Source organism: Babylonia areolata, chromosome 20, assembly GCF_041734735.1.
Source record: "Babylonia areolata isolate BAREFJ2019XMU chromosome 20, ASM4173473v1, whole genome shotgun sequence".
In the NCBI taxonomy this organism is placed as follows: Eukaryota; Metazoa; Mollusca; class Gastropoda; order Neogastropoda; family Buccinidae; genus Babylonia; species Babylonia areolata.
In genome coordinates this window covers 42,463,638-42,481,983 of record NC_134895.1, presented here as the reverse complement: position 1 = coordinate 42,481,983, position 18,346 = coordinate 42,463,638, and the positions used below count along the sequence as shown (strand labels likewise).

Sequence of the window (18,346 nt, the reverse complement as noted above, 5' to 3'; positions counted from 1 at the left end):
CTGGTGAAGATATCGGTGAGAGTTCAGTGACCGGGTTGATGTATGATTTGATGAGAGGTATTGTATTGTATTGTATTGTATTGGTGCATCGATGATTTCTATGATAAAGTTAACGATTTGATTTGATGTGCGTTTAACCCAGGGCTTTGACCTGTTGACACGTATGCACACACCGACAGCGGACACACAGAGATACGAACAAAAACAGGTCACAGAGAGAGAGAAACACACACACACACACACACACACACACACACAGAGAGAGAGAGAGAGAGAGAGAGAGAGAGAGTAAACCCAAAGCAGACAGTTGCAGCATATGCAGTCAAATCTTTGGTACAGAAACGTGACGCGATGCTGAATGACGGGTTCGGAAGAAGAGAGAACAGTAGTATGTTCTGTCGGGTAGCAAATAGTATTACTTTGCCTGCCTCAGTTGGCGTGGAAGGAGATTGTTTTTGTTTTTCATGGTGATTTTTTTTTTTAAACGAATCGCAATTTACCTGTCTGCCAAGTTTGAATTACATGACTTTGAAGTGAGTGTTTGTATGTATCCTCGTTTGTAGTGTGTACGTACATGATTACACCAAAGCGGGTATATAATGTGTAAAATAGTGTTACATAATTTGAAGAAAACAACACGTGATGTAGCACACCAGACTTAAACAAGAAATCGAAACATTTTCGTCCATATATATTTATTTAGGTAGCACAGTTTATCATGAATATGCATACATAATATATATACATTTTGCACACATGCATATACCTACTTACCTACAAAAAATGAAAATTGAAATCGACAGCGTACTTGCGCATAATATCGTGCTACCAATAGCCCGCGAGCGTCTTAATGTGTGTTTGAACGAATGGGAGAAAATCGTTTGTATGAGTTACAATAATTTTTTGCTCTATTCTTCACGGTTCTGTTCCTGACTGGCGATTTTTATTCTAAACGTTACGACGTGGATTAATTGCTGAATAGTCTTTGCGGGGGAGGATACAACTTTACAGAAAAAAGAGAAAAGTGGACCAGTCTGTGTTGCAGTAAGGGTCGGTAGTGGGGTAGATGTACATGACGATTCAGACCTACACTTAAAAGAAAAAGCACTTAAAATGGGAGCGTGTCTTTGTTGCCCCAGGTCTTCTTCTTCGTTCGTAGGCTGCAACTCACACGTTCACTCGTATGTACACGAGTGGGCTTGTATGTGTATGACCGTTTGTACCCCGCACTGTAGGCAGCCATACTCCGTTTTCAGGGGTGTGCATACTAGGTATGTTCTTGTTAACACAACCTACCGAACGCTGACATGGATTACAAGATCTTAAACCTGCGAATATAGACCTGGGAGAACATAAACCTGGGGGAATATAGAACTGGGGGAGGATAAACCTGGCGGAATATAGACCTGAGGGAACATAGACCTGGGGGAAACACAAACCTGGGAGGACACTATGACAGAGCTGACCCCCTTAAAGTCAGCTGTGTTAGAGTTAGGTGCTGATGATTTAACAGATCTCTTCATCCAGGGAAAGTATACCCGAGTCATACATACATACCACAAATCTGAATAACGGTCGCATTCCAAATCCCACAACGTTACACACTGTACTTTGATCTAAGTACTACTTTCCTTTTTAGCATCCAGAATTCTGGGACCGATCTGAGCGAAAATGTTCGCGCCTTTTGTAATGCAGGCCTGTGCGAAATACGTGGATTGTAACACCCCTCCCCTACCCCATTATAATCACATCAAGATGGAAGCTTAAAAACAACGCGAAATGACCCGTATCATTAACACGAACCCACACGTGTCGATTCATGCCGCACAACGAATAGAGTGGCTTGCTGATTGGCACTTACTGAACGGATGCCGCATGGCAGAAGATTTTGTGGACCTGGCAAGATGGAAGAACACTGGTGTTGCTAGACTGAATGTGTGTCAATGTTAAATACAAAACCCCAGAAAACTCGAGTCGTAAACCACAGAAAATGGGTCACAACATCTAATGGCTTTAACTATGCACAGAAATTGCCTTTAGATTAGGTACTTAGAGATTTAGGATACCAAAATAGGAAATTCCCACAATACACAAACATAGTTATATATCAAGAGCGTGGTAAGGCTGTCGTATCACTTCTGAACCCACCAGTTCTACTTCTCTACATACAAAAGCGTCTTTTACTTGTCCTCCACTACGGCACCGTAAATCACAACAAAAAGCGTTAAAAAAAAAAAAAAAAAAAACGCGTTCCTTTGCTTGTCCAGCTTTGGTAAACGATGAAGGCTGTGACGAAACATGTTGATGACGTCACTGGAAGATAAAAGGGAGTTTACTCTCCGCCATCCTTTTCTGGAAGACAGCGTCAAACTGTTCGTTCTGTGCCATGGTGAACCAGTTCTTCCAGTCGCCGATTTCTCCTGTGGGAGAGAGGAAATTAACAGATTACTGCTCTCTCTATCTCTCTATATGTATCTGTTTGCCTGTCTCATTCTCTGCAAGTATATATCTATCTATATATCGATGTGTGTGTGTGTGTGTGTGTGTGTGTGTTTCTATACTTACTAGCAGTCTCACAAGTTTCCTTTCCAACCACTTGAAAACATACATAATATATCTAACAGTATAGCCATCAACACAGCCTAATTCTGTTTATCTTGGGAGTGTAACCATGTGTGTAGCAACATGATTGACGTTTTACTGGATATTTTATCTTGAACCATACCATACCATACCATATGGTATGGTTCAAGATAAAACATGGTTTGGACACAACACTCGACACACCAGCTTGTCCAAAACAATCATGCAAGGCACCATCGAGGGCGGGAGAAGAAGAGGAAGACAGCGGAAGAACTGGCATGAGAACATCAAACAATGGACCGGACTCCACACATGTGAGCTGCTGCCGGCGGCTGCCAACAGAGACAGATGGAGAAGGGAAGCTGCGTCTGCGGTCCTCAGGCTTCCTCCAACTACAACTTTGTAGTTATGGGCCTGAGGTGAGGTGAGGAGGAGGTTATCTTGAAGAAAAGTTGGTTGGTTTGGACGTTAATTTTAATTTGAAGACAACTTAATTTGTGTTTTCAGTCTTGACATGATCGCAATTTCGTGGAGGGGAGACTGGGCAACGGTTGGTGAAAGCAGCAATTGAAAAACAGATAAATGAATAAACAGACAAATAAACAAATACATACGCAATACGCTTTTTTTTCAAAAGTATATTCTTCTTTCTTATAGAAAGCGCAGTGTGAAATTACCATTAACTGGTGTTCTAATGCGGCCTCCAATTGAGAACACATTAAACAACAGAGACACCTTTTTAAAAAAAAAATAATAAAATAAAATAAAATAAATAAAAAAAACGTTCAGAAGCGTAAGTGAGCCATAAAATAGTGACTGAACGGAAACTCTTCATTTTCTTCTTCGTTCGTGGGCTGCAACTCCCACGTTCACTCGTATGCAGACGAATGGGATTTTGACGTGTATGATCATTTTCACCTCGTCATACTCCGTTTTCGGGGGTGAACGGAAACAAAAGCTTACCTTTCCGATACAGAGCGTCAGCCCCTTTCTTCCAAACCTCTGCCGCTTCTCCCTGTTTGGCCACGCTCGCCTTCAGCTTAGAGAACTGACAGGCCTCGGCGATTTTCTCACACGTTTGTCTGCCCCTGTTGAGGCCCAGAAACTTGTCCATCTTCCCGATCTGTCCCACAGGATCCTGTGACACGTAACAGTTGTATTATACTGCATTGTGTGTTACTGAACTGTACTGTTCTGCGCTGTGTTCTAGTGTACTGCATTGTATTGCACTGTATTGTACTACTGTATGAACTAAAATGACTGTTAGTGTGTGAGTGACTTTTGATTGTTTCAGAATTTGTTGGTAGTATTTTTGATTGTGTACTGTTTACGAGTGTGTGCTATCACTTGTGTGTGTGTGTGTGTGTGTGTGTGTGTGTGCGTGTGCTTGTGTGTGTGTGTGTGTGTGTGTGTGTGTGTGTGTGTGTATGCGTGCGCGTGTGCTTGTGTGTATGGTGTGTGTGTGTTGGGGGATGACTAATTTTCAATGATGTTTGGTATATTGTGTTCAATTTTTCCGTTTTGATACTTGAATATGTGTTCTATTTGTAAACGCCTAGGGCTTATTTTCAAGATTAGGCGTAAATGCTCATAATAACAATGATAATAATATTAATAAAAATACTGTGTCTGAATGCACTGATTTTTTGTTTTTTTGTTTTTTTGCGCTGTTCTATATTATATTGCAATTGCACTGTGAGGTGCTATAATGCATTATGTTGTACAGTACTGAGGCGAACAGTATCGTACTGTCCTGTGACTGCACACTACATTGTATTGCATTCTATAGCGTTGCATTGTATCATATTGCATTATTTTGCATAACATTACACGGTGCTGTAATGTATTGTATTGTTTTGTATTGTATTATACAGCATTCCTACTCCCGCTTGGGAAACCCTTGTCACTGACCACCGTGCCCTGATAACGAGCTGTACACAGGAAAGTTCTGGCGTTTGAGGAGAGGCGTCTTCTTCAGGACCTCAACCAGCAGCTTTAATCCCGCAAAGAGCGTGTGCCTTTGTGCTGTGTTATCATCTGAGTCTTCATCGTTCTTGATGGACTTCCTTGATGAAGTATTACATTATATCATATCGTGCTTTGCTCTATGCTACTGCACTGCTTTGCATTGTAAGAATTGCACAGTGTTATTTTGTTTATATTGCATTATGTTTGTTTGTTTTTTCAATTATGATTAATAGTGTTGTTGTTGTTGTAATTGTTGCTTTTGTTGTCACTGTTGTTGTTGTTTTGGTCGTCAAAGTTGAAAAGAATCGATTTTTGACCCAGAAAGGACATCACTATACCTTACCTTCTTCATCAGCTCATAGCAGGACAGGAAGACAAGGTCCGGATTTTCTGTGGCCGCTTTCTCCCAGGACAGCACGTGATCAAACCAGTCCCCGTACCAGTCTGAGACACAAGCAGTTCAGTCAGTGGAGATATACAGCAAAGGGTCCTTTATCATGGCACTAGAGTAACACACACACACACACACACACACACACACACACACACACACGTTCACGTCACATTGAAATGATATGAAACGTAAAAAAAAAAAAAAATCTACTTTCTTTTCATGTGTCTATCAAGTCATTTTTATACACATCCATAAACACCACACATCCCCCATACCCCCACCCTCACACACACACACACACACGCACGCACGCACACAAACACACAGACCCCTCCCCAGACCCTACCCCTCTCGTTTTCGTCTCCATTCCCCTCCTCCCCAACCATATATATACTCACCCTCCCGCCCCCATCACCACTGCCCCCTCCCTCCCCCTCCCCCCGCCATCCCCATAACACCACTACTACACAGGTCACTCTTCCCCCCCCCCCCCCGCTCCCCCTTTCCCAAGCCACAGGACCGTGGTTCATATCTACTGTCCATCATGAGGTCATAGAAGTGTGCACTGTTCCCCTCCCCCCTCCCGTAGCTACAGAACCGTGACTCACATCCACTGTTCATCATGAGTCATAGAAATGTGCACTCTACCCCCCCCCCACCCCCACCCTTCCCCTATCTAAGAACTGTGGCTCATATCCAGTGTCCATCATGAGTCACAGAAATGTGCACTCTACCTTCCCCCCCCCCTCCCCTATCTATGAACCGTGGCTCCGAGCGGGGCGACTATCCCCAACCCGGCGGGTCCCCAGGTGGCGGATAGGGGAACGGCCCCCAGATATGAGGGTTAGCTGCGATATAAGTCAGGCTTGCCTGGTCGAATAAGCAGTCCCGGACCAACTGGCGAGGTCTCTACCAGGACGGGGCGGGGTAACAGGTGGCACTGTTACACCATATCAAATTCCCTATGAGTCCTATGACAGGTTCATCATGTGAGCAAGAGGCGCATACAATCCTCTAGCTCCGGGGAAGGAAAACCTCAGAGAAACAAACCAGGGTAGGGGATGCTCTTAAGCCTTGGTCGGCAAGTCGCCTACGAGAGGGAAACTCAGACAAGAAAACCAACGCCGATGACGGATGTACTGGGCCCCTGGCGCGTAACGGCAGTACAACGCATTTACGTCATGAATGGAAAACCTGAACTGTGGCTCACATCCAATGTCCATCATCAGGTTATAGTGCACTGTACCCACTTCCTCCCCTCCCCTAGCCACGGAACCCTGGCTCACATCCAATGTCCATCATCAGGTCATAGAAGTGTGAACTCAACACCCCCACCCCTTCCCCTATCTATGAACTGTGGCTCACATCCAATGTCCATCATCAGGTCATAGAAGTGTGAACTCAACACCCCCACCCCTTCCCCTATCTACGAACTGTGGCTCACATCCAATGTCCATCATCAGGTCATAGAAGTGTGACCTCAACACCCTCACCCCTTCCCCTATCTATGAACTGTGGCTCACATCCAATATCCATCATCAGGTCATAGAAGTGTGAACTCAACACCCCCACCCCTTCCCCTATCTATGAACTGTGGCTCACATCCAATGTCCATCATCAGGTCATAGAAGTGTGAACTCAACACCCCCACCCCTTCCCCTATCTATGAACTGTGGCTCACATCCAATGTCCATCATCAGGTCATAGAAGTGTGGCCAGGTGCCCGTGTAGGGGCGGAAGGCACTGATGTCACGGGCACAGTTGAAGTAGGACACCCACGAGTCCTTGGGGTTCCGGTAGCTGTAGACGACCTTCACCTTCTTTTCCAACACCTGCTTGGGCAGATGTTCGAATCTGGTGGGGACACACACACACGCGCGCGCACGCATACACACACACACGCACGCACACCCACGCATGTCCACACAGTTACACAAACACGAGTACGCACGGAGTTATACACGCATATCTAATAGCAAGTTCGCACGCTCGCGTGAGCGCAAACACGCACATATACAAACACACATACACACGCATGTGTATACAAATACAAAAATACACACACATACACATACGCACGCACACATATGCGCCCACACACACACACACACACACACACACACACACACACACGCATGCACACCACCCCCTTAACACACACACACACACACACACACACACACACACACACACACAACCAGAGGCAAGACCTTTCCCTCCAATCCACATGCAACAATTCAGTCCATTGCCCCACACAGTCACATCGTCCTTCACACACCTGAGGTAGGTGACCAACACCCGTGGTTTCCCCGGGGGGATCAACGACTCTGGTGGCTTCCAGTCCATGAGGTCGTCGTTCAGGCTGCCCACGTACTCTGCCGTGTTCTCCATCAGCATGTGCAGGATCTGGTTGTGCCAGTGAGACCCTGAGAAAACAACAACAACAACATCAAGAGCAACAACAGTAACAACACAATGGGTAATGTATCTGCGCGACATACGCAATTGCCTCGTGTTTCTCGTTAACAATAACAACACAATGGAAATGTGTTCTGCGCGACATATGCAATTGCCTCGTGTTTCTCGTTAACAACAACAGCAGTAACAGTAACAACTGAATTGAGATGTGTCTGCGTGGTACATATACTGTTGCCTCGTGTTTCTCCTTCATTTCGTCGTCGTCTTCTTTTTCTTCTTCCTTTTATTTCTTTTTTTTTTCTCTCCTTCTCTCCGTCCAGGCGCCCTCCCCCTCCTCTTCCTCTTCCTCTGACCGCTCCTTCTCCTCTTCCTCCATCACCGTCACCATCACAACCTCCTCTTCATTATCATCACTATCACAACATCCTCTTCATCACCATTACCATCACAACCTCCTCTTCACCACCATCACCATCAACATCACAACCTCCTTTCCTTCATAACCATCACCATCACAACCTCCTTTCCTTCATAACCATCAACATCACAACCTCCTTTCCTTCATAACCATCACCATGACAACCTCCTCTTCATAACCATCACAACCTCCTCTTCATAACCATCACAACCTCCTCTTCATAACCATCACAACCTCGATACATCACCATGACAACCTCCGATACATCACCATCACAACCTCCTCTTCATCACCATCACCATCACAACCTCCTCTTCATCACCAGCACCATCACAACCTCCTCTTTATAACCATCAGAACCTCCGATTCATCACCATCACAACCTCCTCTTCATCACCATTACAACCTCCTCTTCATCACCATCACAACCTCCGATTCATCACCATCACAACCTCCTCTTCATCACCATCACCATCACAACCTCCTCTTCATAACCATCACAACCTCTTATTCATCACCATCACAACCTCCGATTCATAACCATCAACATCACAACCTCCTCTTCATCACCATCACCATCACAACCTCCTTTTCCTTCATCACCATCACCATCACAACCTCCTCTTCATAACCATCACAACCTCCTCTTCATCACCATCACCATCACAACCTCCTCTTCATCACCATCACAACCTCCTCTTCATCACCATCACAACCTCCTCTTCATCACCATCACAACCTCCTCTTCATCACCATCACAACCTCCGATTCATCACCATCACATCCTCCTCTTCATCACCAGCACCATCACAACCTCCTCTTCATCACCATCACAACCTCCTCTTCATCACCATCACCATCACAACCTCCTCTTCATCACCATCACCATCACAACCTCCTCTTCATCACCATCACATCCTCCTCTTCATCACCATCACAACCTCCTCTTCCCTTTTCTTCCTCATGTTTCGTTTCCTTTTCCTTCCCCTCTACTCCTCGTTCTCCCTCCAACCCTTCTCGTTCTCATCTTCTTCTTTTTTTCCACCCCGTTCTTCTTCTTCCAGTTCCTACTTGCTTCATCTTCCCAAGTCTTCCTGCTCCCCATCTGTCGCCGTTTTCTCCTTCCCCCTCCTCCTCCTCCTCGTCTTCTTGTTCTCGCCCTTCTCCTCCTCCTCCTTCTCCTCTATTCCATCTTCTTCTCCTGAGATGCATCGTACTGAAACCTGACAACGCTTCTTGCTCCTCTTTCTTTCCTTCTTTTTTTAAATATTTATTTAGTATTATTATTATTTTTTAAATCAATCAACTTTTCTCAAGGTCAAGGTGGACACATTTTCATCAGGTGTAGATAACAGTGAAATTTTTCACTAACAAGTATTAGACATTATGCTTATGCTTAGCATTAGCATAAAATCAAGGACACTTTGCTTGGCTAACGTAATGTGAAAAGAACACAATCCATATATTGTTTTCTATTTAAAAAACAAAAATAAAAATAAAACATATGGAGTATCTTACGTATTAACACATTTCCTCTGGTTATCCATACACGAATACATAAAACACCTACTGTACTACCATGCTAAACATTATTACTACAGATACATAAGTGCACATAAATACACATACATATAGATTTACACATTTGCGTACTTATACATCCACATATACTGCCCTACACGTGTAATATTACATCAATGAGCCTTCATTATTGTTGTGCTTTTGTATATTTTTTGTCATTATTATAATTATCTTTCTTCATAGTCATATTGTCATAGGTTACTGTTGTCAAGAAGTTTCATAAATGGACACCATTTTCTAGTAAATTCCATGTTTAACATTTCCATTGAATGCATATATCTTGCTCCTCTCTCTACTACCCCCACCCCCACCCCCGCATCTTTGCATATCTACTCTACAAACCCCCTTTCTTCTTCCTCTTCTTCTTCCTCTTCTTCTCAGCCTCCTTTACATTTTCCCCTCTTCCTTCTTCTTCCCCCCAGTGTGTCATGTGTATGGGGTGGTGGGTGTGTGGGGGTGTGGGTGCATGCGTGTGCAGGCGTGAGTGGGAGAACTCTACCCCCCCATCCCACCCCAAAAAAAAAGAAACAATAACAACAACAACAAAACTGTGAGCATATGAACTGGCTTGTATGAGAAACACACACACATACGCAAACACACAAGCGCATGCATGCACGCATACACGCACAACATGTACGCATGTACGTACACACACACACACACACACACACACACACACACACACACACACACACACGAGCGCGCGCACGCACGCCGACAGATGGACACGAGAGGAAGACAAATGGGTGTTAGAAGAGAAATAATTAGAGACTGTGAGAGAGAGAGAGAGGGGGGGGGGGCAGCATAGAAAGAGAGCACAGATACAAAAAGGAGATAGAGACAGAGAGAAAGAGAGGGGAAAAGATAGACAGGCGCAGAGAAAGACAGACAGGAAGAGACTGAGAATGGGAGACCAAGAGAGAGGAATGGAAAGGAAGGGGAAAAAAAAGAAAGGAACGACACACTGAAGAACTGTTCATCAGGTGCCAGTTGTATTGCTTGGTTCTACCTTTTCGACAGTTACACGTGACTAAATGCCAACGTTGACCCGGAACTACGCCACTGGTCAGTTCCGTGCTGCACACAGTTAGTAGCGGGTTTCGACCATTACTAGGCTCTTCCGTCCGAGCAATGCAACAAGCTCTCTCCAGGTCTGTCGACTGTGCGTCGAAGCCTGGTTCTCTTGCAAATGTTTTTTTTCGCGTATATAATACAATGTCAGCCCATCGTTCTTTCTGTCTCCTCCCCACCCCTTCCCCATCTCCCTCGCTCATCAATCTCTTTCTAGATTGTTTTACTAGCAAGGCCATTGGACACAAAACACACACAACAAGACAGCAATATGAAACTGAAAGTAAAACATCAGTCTTTCTTCAGTGGTCAGTATCCAAACAAAACATTGCATCCACCACCACTTTCCAGTGACTCTCACCGCTTCTGGGATAGGCCGCCAGAATGACGTCATCCTCCCTCAACTCCAGCTGACGTATATTCTTCAGTTGCTGACGATAGTCATCGATTTCGTCAAACTGAGGAAACCACACGACGTCACCGTTGCCGAAGAAAAGGTCGTTGCCATGGCGATCTTTGATGGTGAAGCGTCCGTCCATGGCTTTCTGTGGAAAGGGACTTCACCTTCAACTTTATTTTCACATAATGTCTTCGATTGTACATGCGCACATCTCCACCTCCACATATAAAAACAACAACATATATGCATACAAAAAACATATACATATACATATATGTATGCTGGCATGCCAGACTGGCACACACACATGCACACACACACACACACACACACACACACACACACACACACTCACACACCGGCACACACCGGCACACACACACACACACACACACACACACACACACACACACCTGGCACACACTGCCGGCACACCATATCAGTGCACATAGTGATTCAAAAGAGTCGGATAAAGAACACAGAGCATTGCAGAATCGTCGAGCCATTGTGGGACAACTCTACATCACTATGATACATGGTTGTATCAAATGCACCCTGTCTTTGGGTCAATGTTCTTGACAATCGCACTGCGCCTGTATTTGATTCAAGGTTCTACAATCGCACTGCGAAGTTCAAAGTTCAAGGTCAGTCATAATGCTGTTCTCTTTATCGTTAGTTCACATTCGTGGAGCATCGAAGCCTCGTGTGTGTGTGTGTGTGTATGCGTGAGTGCCGCGTGCGTGCGAGCGCGCGCGTGTGTGTGTGAGAGAGAGAGAGACAGAGAGAAACACTGACACACACAGACACACACAAGAGAACCAGCCTGCCTAAAACCTACACAGACCTGCTGTTTTTTCGCGTCAGTTTTCTTATCCTCCTTTCCCAGAATTCAACAACACACCCAGAATCACTCCAACATTGAACACACCACTTCGCAACACCACGAAACTGCTCTGCACTCGTGCAGTGTGTGTGCGGTTGTCTCTTCTTTCTGACTGGCTGGAATACGTCACGTGGTGAGGGTGGTGATTCGTGGCACGTCCGTTTGCGCGCAAAACCAACAAAAAAGTGTTTGCTTTGCAGAAAGCGGCTGTATCGTATGGGTTCTTTCTTCATATATTGACGACTAAAGGAAAGAGAGAAAGAGAGCGATCAAGAGCGAGAGAAAGAGAGAGAGGGGAAGGAGAGAAAGAGACCGGAGAGAGAGAGAGAGACCGGAGAGAGAGAGACAAAGACAATCAGTGACAATGCAGACCAATTCTTTTTATGTCCATTCAGCGTTTCAGCTCCCTTCAGACAATTTTAGGGGGCCGGAAAGTACAAGAAATACTTGTGCCTGGGAACACATCTCAGATAATTTGCAAGGTCACTGCAATCACAATGTAAATGTCTCTCTCACAATGTAAGCACCAAACCGCAACCGCAGTGCACACCCTATTCCCCTTGTTCACACACACGCACACAAACACACGCACGCACACACGACCCCCATCCCCTTGGCCTTCACACACACACACACACACACACACACGTAAGGTCAGAGGATCATACTGAAACGAATCTCACAGAGAGAGAGAGAGAGGTGACCTATTTTTCTGACGGAGCACAGCGACCGATTGAAAGCCCATACAAAACAAACACGATGGCTTTTCACTCCCACGGTTGCCAGTTTTTGCTTGAAACCCTTTGTTGGTGCGGTGGTTTGGTGGCAAAACCCTCGCCATAACAAAAATACCAGACAGGACAAAAATTAACCTACATGGTTAGGAATTTAGAAGCGGAAAAACAAGGCCTAATTCTTTTTTTTTTTTTTTCTGAGCGAGGTAAAACTACTATCCAGTGAATACCGTTTTAGTCACTCATCATTCTCACACCCTCCTCCATCACTACTCCCTCTCTCTCTCTTTCACACACACACGCACGCACGCACGCACGCACGCACGCACACTGACACACACACACACACACACACACACACACACACACACATTCATCCAACTCGGAGAAGAAACTGACACACGAACATAACTTAGGTTTAAGGTGTGGTGTTCTGTAAGTTTGCATCAGTCATCATGGATTAGAATATGACCCGCCTAATTGCATAATCATATTTGGGGGTAACGAGTTGGTGATATCAATAAATAGCTAACTAAATGACCGAACGATTGACTGACTCAGTAGCTGAGCAAGTGGCGCGACTTGGATCAACAAAACAAGGACAGCAAGAAGACAAAACACAAAGCTACTCACAAAACCAAACTGCTGTCGAGAAAGACACTGTACGCAGACACTAGAGTGAGAGAATGAAACCAACACTGAGTACAGAGTCTGGCGAAGCCTTTTCTACACTCGGAGGGGATGATACAGTAGTGCAATGCACGTTCATGTCCGGCGGGACATGTTTGATTTGGCACCATGTCAGGAACACCCCTGGATATTCGAAGCCTTTTCTACACTCGGAGGGGATGATACTACTAGTAGTGCAATGCACGTTCATGTCCGGCGGGACATGTTTGATTTGGCACCATGTCAGGAACACCCCTGGTATTTTCGCCGGTGTTAAAGCTGGTGTTTTAGTTTTCTCATTTCACTTTTCGTTCTGTTTTCATTCTGATTTAAACTGTACGTGGAACCATTCGACCGTGTTAAGGTTTATTCCTACATCTGGGAAGACTCTGAGCAACATCAATGCATCGATGTCATCATGATTTAGTATAAGGGAATGGACAAGTTTCCATTGAACGTGCACAATGTGGGAAGTCTTTTTTTTTTTTTTTTTTTTTTTTTTTTTGTTACAACCGACAAACATCTGTACAGGATTTTCCAGAGTGAGGTATTTGGAACTGAACTTGAAGAATGGCATCGTCATAACTACACTACACTACACTACATAGCGTTTTGAAAATAGAACCAAAAAGCAACGAAATGATCGCAACCAGACTTCAGCTCAAAGAGTAATTCTCAAGCACTGAAGTCTGAATGGAGGTGAATTATATGTGTATTTGTTTATCTGCTTGTCAGTTTCTTTGGTTAACTGTCTGTCCATCTGTCGTTCTCTTTCTCCTCGTCTCTCTCTCTCTCCCCCCACCCTCTGTGTGTGTGTGTGTGTGTGTGTGTGTGTGTGTGTGTGTGTCGGTGTGTCGGTGTGTGTGTGTCGGTGTGTCGGTGTGTGTGTGTCGGTGTGTGTGTGTGTGTGTGTGTGTGTGTGTGTGTGTCGGTGTGTGTGTGTCGGTGTGTCGGTGTGTGTGTGTGTGTGTGTGTGTGTGTGTGTGTTGCTGTTGTGTTGTGTTGTGTGTGTGTGTCAGTGTGTGTGTGTGTGTGTGTGTGTGTGTGTGTGTGTGTGTGTGTGTGCGTGCGTGAGATTGCTTGTGTGCGTGCGTTTGTGTGTGTGTTTGTGTGTGTATGTGTGTGTGTGTGTGTGTGGTGTTGTGTTGTGTTGTGTTGTGTGTGTGTCAGTGTGTGTGTGTGTGAATGCGTGCGTGCGAGTGTGCATGTGTGTGTTTGTGTGTGTGTGTGTGTGTGTCCCTGGCCCTGTCTGTCTGTCTGTCCGTCTGTCTCTCTCTCTCTCCCTCTCTCTCTCTCTCTCTCTCTCTCTCTCTCTCTCTCACACACACACACACACACACACACACACACACACACACACACAAATGCCAGGGGCAGAATTAACAGGTCGAAAGAGTCACACGTGTACCGTCCGGCGCTAAACCCTCTTCCTCCCCCCCCCCCGGCCCCACTCCTCCCCCCCCCCCCGCTCCCCCCCCACCCCCGCCGCTACCCCCTCCCCCCCCCCCCCCGAACACAACCTCGTCCGCACAGGCTATGTTTGCCTGCCTATTATCCTGTAAGGCTGTGTCAACTTAATGCAGATAATTTACCACTGACTTGCTTTGAAAGGTTAGGAGACTGTTAGCTAACGCCTGCCACACACGTGACGTCGGATCTTATGAAGGTGACCTGACCATCAGGTGCAGTCATGAGACTGCAGTATGTTTAACAGTCGGAACTAATTCGCGATCAGCGACGGATCGACATTCAGACAATACAATGCACTACGACGGTTAAATCCCTTGTTCCGAGTAAGCGATGCCAAGCGGACGATGCCAATCTCGACGAAAAAGCTCGAAAAGGCGACTAGTATCATTCGAAATACAGTTTGTTTGGTCACCATATGTCTATAATAATAATAATAATAATGGTATTTATATAGCGCTGAATCTTGTGCAGAGACAAATCAAAGCGCTTTCGCACTAGTCATTCACACGCATGCATAACTCTAAAACTGGAGAAACTAAAGACAAGGAAGAGGCAGGCAAGGGAGGCTATTTTGGGAAAAGGTGGGTTTTAAGGCCAGACTTGAAAGAGCTGAGTGTGGAGACTTGACGAAGCGAAAGAGGAAGTTCATTCCAACTGCAAAGTCCAGAGACAGAGAAAGAACGGCGGCCAACAGTCGAGTAAACATAGTAAACAAAGAACAGGTATGATTACCACGAGATACCAGATCCTCGCAAGAGTGATCTGAATTTTCAGTTAGATGTCCTGGAAACACAGTAAGGCCAGATACGGGGGTGTAAAATGTAGCAAAAACATTATTTTTCTTGATTTCAGGCTTTTGGGGGGGGAAAAAAAAGGACACTGAAACATGTCTTCTTTCAGAGTCCAAACTTGTTACTTGCATTCAAATGTTGAAAAAACACAATAATTTAACATTAAAGATGACAACCCAATCACCTACATTGCCGATTTTTGTCTGGATTGCAACATGACTGTCGGACGGCAGTGCCGGACTGTGTGTTGATCCCTTTAACAACAGTTTGGTAGTGGACAGTTGGTTCCAGTGGTGTCAGCACTCCGCCAATGCCCTTTGGCGGGACTTGTTGAAGCAGTTCAAATGGTGATTTTTCAGTCCTGAGTCAGGATTTATAACGGCGACACCCTCTGCGGAGGACATTATGCCTACACGAAAGTACACACGCACGCACGCGCTCTTACACACACACACACACACACACACACACACAGAGAGAGTGTGTGAATTAAAATAATGAAAAATATAAATAGAATAAAGTACAAAATACGAAAAAAACAATAAATAAAACACAAATAAAGAACTTGGATGAATGACGATGATAATAATGATAATAACAATGATGATGATAACAACAACAACAACAACAGCAATAATAATAATAATAATAATAACAAAAATCATGACGATGAGGATGATGAATTATTTAAAAACAAGAGCAAGGAAGATAAACGATGCTCTCTTTGACATTCTTATTCTTTTTGTTTCATTTTTCATAATTAATGTTAATACTGTCCTTTTAATCATTGTCATTTTTATCTATTTTGTTTATACGTTTATTCATATTTCATTTCTTATCATTTTGTATTTGGTATTTTTATCTTCTTCTTTTTTTATTCTTTTTTTTTCAAATTAGTTATACATATACATTCATATGGGTATATGTATTATACATATATGCACACACACACACACACACACAGAGAGAGAGAGAGAGAGAGAGAGAGAGAGAGAGAGAGAGAGAGAGAGAGAGACTTTCGGGTTGTTTGTGGATTGAGTTCATTGCAATACTATTTGAAGTCAACTGTAGATGAGGTTAAGACCTACTTCATAGCCTTAGAAAACCCTCAAAACCCACTGCATGACGCAGTCAAAAAACCAAAAGGCAGCCGTCTAGGACGAGGAAGATCATGGATGGGGCAAGCAGAAGACACAATCCAGATAGTATGCCGACTTCAAGACCTGAAAGAAACAAAAGAATGGGAGAAAAACCGCGAAAACCTCAATCATCTATTCAACACAGCCATTTCACCCACTCTAGGAAGACATTGTCAGGAATGGCCAGAGGGCAAAACTGATGCGGAAGTGAAGCTACTCGTAGAAGAAAACAATAAAAAAGAGGACATCATCATATACACAGATGGCTCAGTCACCAAAGACCAATCCGGTTGGGGATTCACTGCGAAACAAAATGGAAAAACAATTAGGGAAGAGAATGCTGCCTACAAAGTCACAACCTCCAGCCTAACGATGGAAGTTGAAGCTGTGACATATGCCCTCCAGTGGCTATCGTCCATCCACATGCCCGGAAACCAACATGCCATGATTCTAACCGACTCAATGAACCTCATACAGAAAATTGAAAATGGAATGGGAAGCCCAGAGTGGCATAAGGCAATGGGCAACTTTCAGATCAAATAACTTACATGGTCATACTGCGCGGGACATGCAGGTGTTAAGGGAAATGAGCGAGCTGACAGACTTGCAACAACGCAACAACAACGAGCGGCCTACATCTAGGAAAATCGGAAATCCTCAGAAAAGTCAAAGAATATAAAAAAGAACAGGTACAAGGCCATCACACCATCGATCGCCTCAAAGAAATAAAAGCAGAGAAAGGGAGCGGCCGTATGTCTAACATGAAAGGTAGAGCACGATGCTTTGCAAATTAAACAAATATCGGCATCATTTCCAAACCAACTTTGCGCAAATTTCTTCAAAACGGAACAGAATCTCTGTGGGCTTTTCCAAATACAATAGACTAACCAACACTCTAGACGCCACGTTCTTGGCATCATAGATCTTCTCCCATCCCTCTTGCGGCCAATCAGTGGCAGACTCTGTGCGTGTGTGTGTGTGTGTGTTTGTGTGTATGTGTGGGTCTGTGTGTTTGTGTGCGTTTGTGCATGCGCGAGGGTGTACGTGTACACAAGTGGCAGGAGAGTTATGTGCACGTGCGTATGTGTGTGTGTGTGGGGGGGGGGGTGAGGGGGGGAGGGCGTGGAGGGTGGGTGGCGGAGGGGTGGGGGGGGGGGTGGGGAGGGGTAGAGGGTGAGGTATGTGTGTGTATGCATGCCTACACTGTGGGAGCAACCGAATATTGGAACGTGCAGGTGTGCATATATATATCTTTGTATATATGTGTGTGGGGTTGGGGGCGGGGGATATGGGCGTATGTGTGTGTGCTTGTACAAGTAAGAGTGTGTGGTGTGTGTGTGTGTGTGTGTGTGTGTGTGTGTGTGTGTGTGTGCCGTGGAAGCTGCGACACGTAGCCTAGAAATAAGTGTGTCGAGGAGGGGGGTAGATGGGGTGCAGGGTAATGTGTGTGTGTGTGTGTGTGTGTGTGTGTGTGTTGGGGCTCATGTATGTTTATGTGTATTTGACTATGCTTTCATATCTGTGAAACTGCATGTTTGGTGAATATCTGTTATGCATATGTGTGTGCATGTGTGAATGTGTGAATACTTTTTTTTCCATTTATTTGCTCATTTATCATCAATGTTGTCTTTTTTATTTATTTATCTATTTATTTTAGTAGTAGTAGTAGTAGTAGTAGTATTTATTTATTTATTTATTTTATTTTATTTTATTTTTTTATTATTATTATCTTCTCTTTTTTTTTCTCTTTTTTTTTGTACGCTTATAGTTGACTTCATCAAGTCTTATACATATTATTATTAGTAGTAGTAGTTCTTTTTTATT

At 44.5% G+C, this 18,346-nt stretch overlaps 1 protein-coding gene across 3 annotated transcripts in view; it reads right to left on the bottom strand.

Annotated features, from left to right (window-relative positions):
* Positions 1-686: 686 nt before the first annotated feature.
* Positions 687-18,346, bottom strand: part of LOC143295515 (sulfotransferase 1B1-like) — a 380,130-nt gene continuing 362,470 nt past the window's right edge. The window contains exons 1-7 of one of the 3 annotated variants that reach the window (XM_076607244.1): positions 13,087-13,191; positions 10,798-10,981; positions 7,224-7,371; positions 6,627-6,799; positions 4,895-4,995; positions 3,547-3,721; positions 687-2,420 (exon numbers count right to left, since the gene is read on the bottom strand). In XM_076607244.1, coding sequence (XP_076463359.1) covers positions 2,311-2,420; positions 3,547-3,721; positions 4,895-4,995; positions 6,627-6,799; positions 7,224-7,371; positions 10,798-10,975 — 885 coding nt within the window. In that variant the 5' untranslated portion in view covers positions 10,976-10,981; positions 13,087-13,191 and the 3' untranslated portion in view covers positions 687-2,310. Of the gene's footprint in view, positions 2,421-3,546; positions 3,722-4,894; positions 4,996-6,626; positions 6,800-7,223; positions 7,372-10,797; positions 10,985-11,680; positions 11,834-13,086; positions 13,192-18,346 lie in introns of those variants that run through there. The other 2 variants (XM_076607243.1, XM_076607245.1) reach the window with 2 other exon arrangements.